Here is a 4693-nt window from a genome sequence, read left to right as displayed (position 1 = left end):
ACCATTGCTAATACTCCCAAGAAGACCGCAGACCAGGTCAACACACTGCCACCACAATAGCTTGTACTAACATCATTTCGTCGACACACCTCTGGGGTCATTTTATTATTATTATTTTTATTTTTGCGGGGGAGACACCTCTGGAGTCTTGTGAAGAAAAGGTCCCACGTATGTACACATGTGCAACAATATCCATTGATTGCCGGAAGAAAAATGCCATTGTTTTTTGAGTTGCATTGCAACATGTATGGCCCCAAAATTCCCGTACTAAAATTTCCACAAATTTTCTATGCATATTCAACTTTCCACCTCTCCAGAGAAGGTCTTTAGTAGCCTTTTGCAAACATGGCCTACAGGCTACAGCTAACATGTACAGATTTTCCACAGGATGAGAACAAAACCTTCGCTGTTTTAGACAGCCACCAGCTAATGCGTACAAGAAGACCGCAAACCAGGTCAATACCCTGCCAATACGGCCTCTAGTAACATCAATTCATCGACACCTTTGGAGTCTTGTGAAGAAAAGGGTCACCCACTAGTCACCTACTAGTCACCCCACGGCATGCTCTACTCCCTACTGGAAGCCCAACTTGGCACGGCAAACCGAGACACCAGCGCTTACACTGCCACCAGCACGGCAACACGCCTATATAACTTGTGTGCGAGCCAAAGCTGTAGACACACATGAACCAGCCAGCTTTCTTGATCCCTCACTCCACGGCCCACACTCCACGCTAGCTAGATATGGCAACCATGGCGCGGCCTCTCGAAATGCTGCTGCTGCTCTTGCTCGCCGTACATGTAGCGGCGGCTAGCAACATCCACACCCCCGAGCGGGACGCGCTGCGGGCATTCAGGGCCGGCGTGTCGGACCCGGAGGGCAAGCTCCAGTCGTGGAACAGCACGGCGCACTTCTGCCGGTGGGCGGGGGTGAACTGCATGCACGGGCACGTCACGGCCCTGCGGATGATGTCCTTCGGCCTCACCGGGACCATCTCCCCTGCCTTGGGCAACCTCACCTACCTGGAGAGGCTCGACCTCAACCGGAACGCCCTCTCCGGAGGCATCCCGGCGAGCCTTGGCCAGCTGAGGCACCTCAACTATCTTGGCCTTTGCGACAACGGTGGGGTGAGCGGGGAGATACCCGACAGCCTCTGCAACTGCACTAGCCTTGCCACTGCTTATCTCAACAATAACACCCTCACCGGCACCATCCCGGCATGGCTCGGCACGCTGCCAAACCTCACCACTCTCTGGTTAAACCAGAACTTGCTCACCGGCGAAATCCCGCCATCATTTGGCAACCTTACAAAACTTGATAGCCTCTGGCTACACCAGAACTTTCTGGAAGGCACCCTCCCCGAAGGCCTCTCACGTCTTGCTCTCCTTCGGGACCTCAATGTCTACCAAAACCACTTGGGCGGTGATATCCCACCAAGATTCTTCAACATGTCTTCGTTAGAAGACATGTCCCTTGCTAACAATGAGTTCACCGGAAGCCTGCCATCATACGCAGGAGCTCGGATGACAAAGCTTCAGGTCCTCCTCCTCGGTGGGAACAACCTGACTGGGCCGATCCCAGCATCTCTAGCCAACGCCACAGCCATGGTGTCTCTCAGCCTCTCCAACAATAGCTTCAACGGACAGGTGCCTCCTGAGATTGGCACGTTATGCCTCAGTAAGTTGGAGATGTCCAACAATGAGTTAACTGCAACCAATGAATACGGCGGTTGGGAATTCTTGGACAGTTTGACAAAGTGCAACAGCCTAGAAATTCTTTCTCTGGACAACAACAAGTTCAGTGGCACAATGCCACGCTCCATCGGCAACCTCTCGAGGAAGCTTTTGGATTTGAACCTCGGGGGTAACCGCATATCTGGTTCTATTCCATCTGGTATGGAGAACCTCATTGCACTGCAAACCTTGGGGCTAGAATCCAATCTCCTCACTGGTACCATTCCAGAGGGGATTGGGAAGCTCAAGAACCTTACAGAGTTACGGCTGCAGGAGAACAAGTTGTCGGGGCCGGTGCCATCTTCCATCGGGAGCCTGACAGAGCTCCTTAGGCTTGTTCTTAGCAACAATGAATTGAGCGGATCAATCCCTTTGACCCTCGGCAACCTACAGAAGGTGGCTCTTCTCAATCTCTCCAGCAATGCACTCACCGGTGAAGTCCCAAGACAACTCTTCAACTTGCCATCGTTGTCGCAAGCAATGGACTTGTCGAACAACCGGCTTGATGGCTCGCTTCCTCCTGATGTCATCAGACTTGGGAACCTTGCACTCCTGAAGTTGTCAGGAAACCGTTTGACCGGTGAGATACCAAAGCAGCTTGGTAGTTGCCAGAGCTTAGAGTTCCTCGGGTTGGACAACAACTTCTTTAGTGGAAGCATCCCACCTTCCTTGAGCAAGCTGAAGGGGCTTCAGATGCTGAACCTGACGAGCAACAAATTGTCGGGAAGGATACCCGCAGAGCTCGGAGGCATGTCCGGGCTGCAGGAGCTGTACCTTTCATGGAACAATCTGACTGGAACAGTCCCAGAAGAGATGGCGAATATGAGTTCGTTGATCAAGCTGGATGTGTCATACAACCATCTGGAAGGGCACGTGCCACTTCGGGGTGTGTTTGCAAACATGACTGGGTTTAACTTCACCGAGAATGGCGAGCTCTGTGGTGGCGTGCCTCAACTCCATCTTCCACAATGTCCGGTGGTAAGGTACGGAAGCCATACTAATTGGCCTCTTCATATCATGGCACCGATCCTAGGCATAGTTCTCATCTCGGCCATACTCCTTACCATTTTCCTATGCTACAAGAGAAACTCGAGACACACAAAAGCCACGACACCAGAAATACTTGATGCCTCGAACTACCAGAGGGTCTCGTATGCCGAATTGGCGAAAGCCACAAACGGCTTTGCGGATGCCAATCTGATAGGTGCAGGAAAGTTTGGTTCCGTGTACCTTGGAGTTCTCCCGCTGGATGACAACGGAACACCCGAGAGTGTTCCTGTGGCGGTGAAAGTATTTGATCTTCAGCAAGTCGGAGCCTCCAAGACATTCCTGTCGGAATGTGAGGCGTTGCGGAGTATAAGGCACCGGAATCTGATCCGGAATATCACCTGCTGCTCCAGCATTGATGGTAGGGGCGATGACTTCAAAGCTCTAGTGTTCGAGCTCATGCCCAATTACAGCCTAGACAGGTGGTTGCATCCGACACCCGAAGCTCTCAAGAATGTAGGCAGTCTAACGGCGATCCAACGGCTCAACATCGCCGTGGACATCGCCGACGCGCTGCACTATCTTCACAGCAACTGCGTACCCCCGATCATACACTGTGATCTCAAGCCGAGCAACGTTCTTCTCAGCGAGGACATGACGGCCTGCATCGGTGACTTTGGCCTCGCGAAGCTACTCCTTGATCCGGGTATCCATGACACCATGAATTCAGAGAGCACCATTGGAATCAGAGGCACCATCGGCTACGTCGCACCAGGTAACTTAAATTCCTACTTAACAGTGTCTCATGTACATATAAATAGCATTCGGTAGCTGATTTAATTAAGTAGAATAATTTTGTAGGTATGAAAAGGAATAACTTATCTGTACTTTCAATGCAGAGTATGGAACGACCGGCAAAGTTTCAACACACGGCGACGTCTATAGCTTCGGCATCACGCTGCTGGAGATCTTCTCCGGGAGGTCCCCGACGGATGACATCTTCAGAGATGGACTGACTTTGCCAGGGTTCGTTGGCGCGGCTTTTTCCAACAGAACAGAGGAGGTCCTTGACGCGACACTGCTGGCGACCAAGGAATTCGATGGTGATAGCGGCGTCTCGGTGCACGATTGCTTGGTTTCTGCTATCCGGGTTGGGCTTAGCTGCACGAGAGCGGCGCGGTACGAGAGGATGAGCATGAGGGATGCGGCCGCCGAGCTGCGCGCGATCAGAGATGCTTGTGTCCGGGCTTGAATCCTGGCTACTGCCTACTGAGTTTTTCTTCCGGGAGGGATGTGTAGTGTAGACGTGTAGTACCGTGTATGTTTATGTTCAGGGTTCAGGCTTCACACAGTATGTTGTTCAGGAGAAACAACTTGAAACTTTTATCATAAGAGAGAATAATGTTACTAGTAATTCATGGCTGCAAATGGATCATGCGCTGAAATGGCTTCCCCTCACTTTCTTCTCCGTAAGTAGTGGGCAGAAAATGTACCTGAAACAACACCTCCCTGTGCCATTTACTTCAAGTAAGTTAGTAAGATAGGCCTCGGCCGCGCGCGTCACCTCTGACCTCTGCGTGATGGCTAGCCGAGCGGCCGGGGGCCTTCGCCGCGCCGGCCAGCCATCACCAGGCACAGCCCCGCCGCCGCGTCCCCAACCCCAAGAAATATATTTTTTGATACAACTTTTAGAGTGGTTGGGCTTTTTTAGAACCGTTCGTTCATGTCGATCTAACGGCAGACAAATACGAAGTACTGGGTAGTACTCCGATGAAAGTACGCGAAAGTACTAAAACGAGTGGGGCCGGTACTCGTGACAAGGTGGGGACGCGTTTTAATATAGGGGCAGTTTAGTCCTAAGAAAATTTGCACGCGCCGGGGCAGTTTAGTCCTAGGAAAATTTGCACGCGCCGCCCCTCTCGTCGAATGCAAAACCGCCGCCATGGTGCTACAACTTGGGTCATCTCCTCCC

At 51.9% G+C, this 4693-nt stretch overlaps 1 protein-coding gene across 1 annotated transcript; it reads left to right on the top strand.

Moving 5' to 3' along the window:
• Positions 1-700: 700 nt before the first annotated feature.
• LOC119342104 (probable LRR receptor-like serine/threonine-protein kinase At3g47570) lies at positions 701-4125 on the top strand. The gene is made up of 2 exons (XM_037613943.1): positions 701-3496; positions 3621-4125. The coding sequence occupies exons 1-2, from the start codon at positions 745-747 to the stop codon at positions 3971-3973; spliced, it is 3105 nt and encodes a 1034-aa protein (XP_037469840.1). The 5' UTR covers positions 701-744; the 3' UTR covers positions 3974-4125.
• Positions 4126-4693: the final 568 nt, after the last annotated feature.

The sequence above is a fragment of the Triticum dicoccoides genome, chromosome 7B, assembly GCF_002162155.2.
Source record: "Triticum dicoccoides isolate Atlit2015 ecotype Zavitan chromosome 7B, WEW_v2.0, whole genome shotgun sequence".
Lineage (NCBI taxonomy): Eukaryota > Viridiplantae > Streptophyta > Magnoliopsida > Poales > Poaceae > Triticum > Triticum dicoccoides.
This window is presented reverse-complemented; position numbering and strand designations above follow the sequence as displayed.

Excerpts from the sequence above, each read along its gene's own strand:
- LOC119342104 (XM_037613943.1), top strand. The coding sequence starts at position 745 with ATGGCAACCATGGCGCGGCCTCTCGAAATGCTGCTGCTGCTCTTGCTC. Across the intron at positions 3,497-3,620 it reads CATCGGCTACGTCGCACCAG|AGTATGGAACGACCGGCAAA; the intron begins GTAACTTAAATT and ends CTTTCAATGCAG.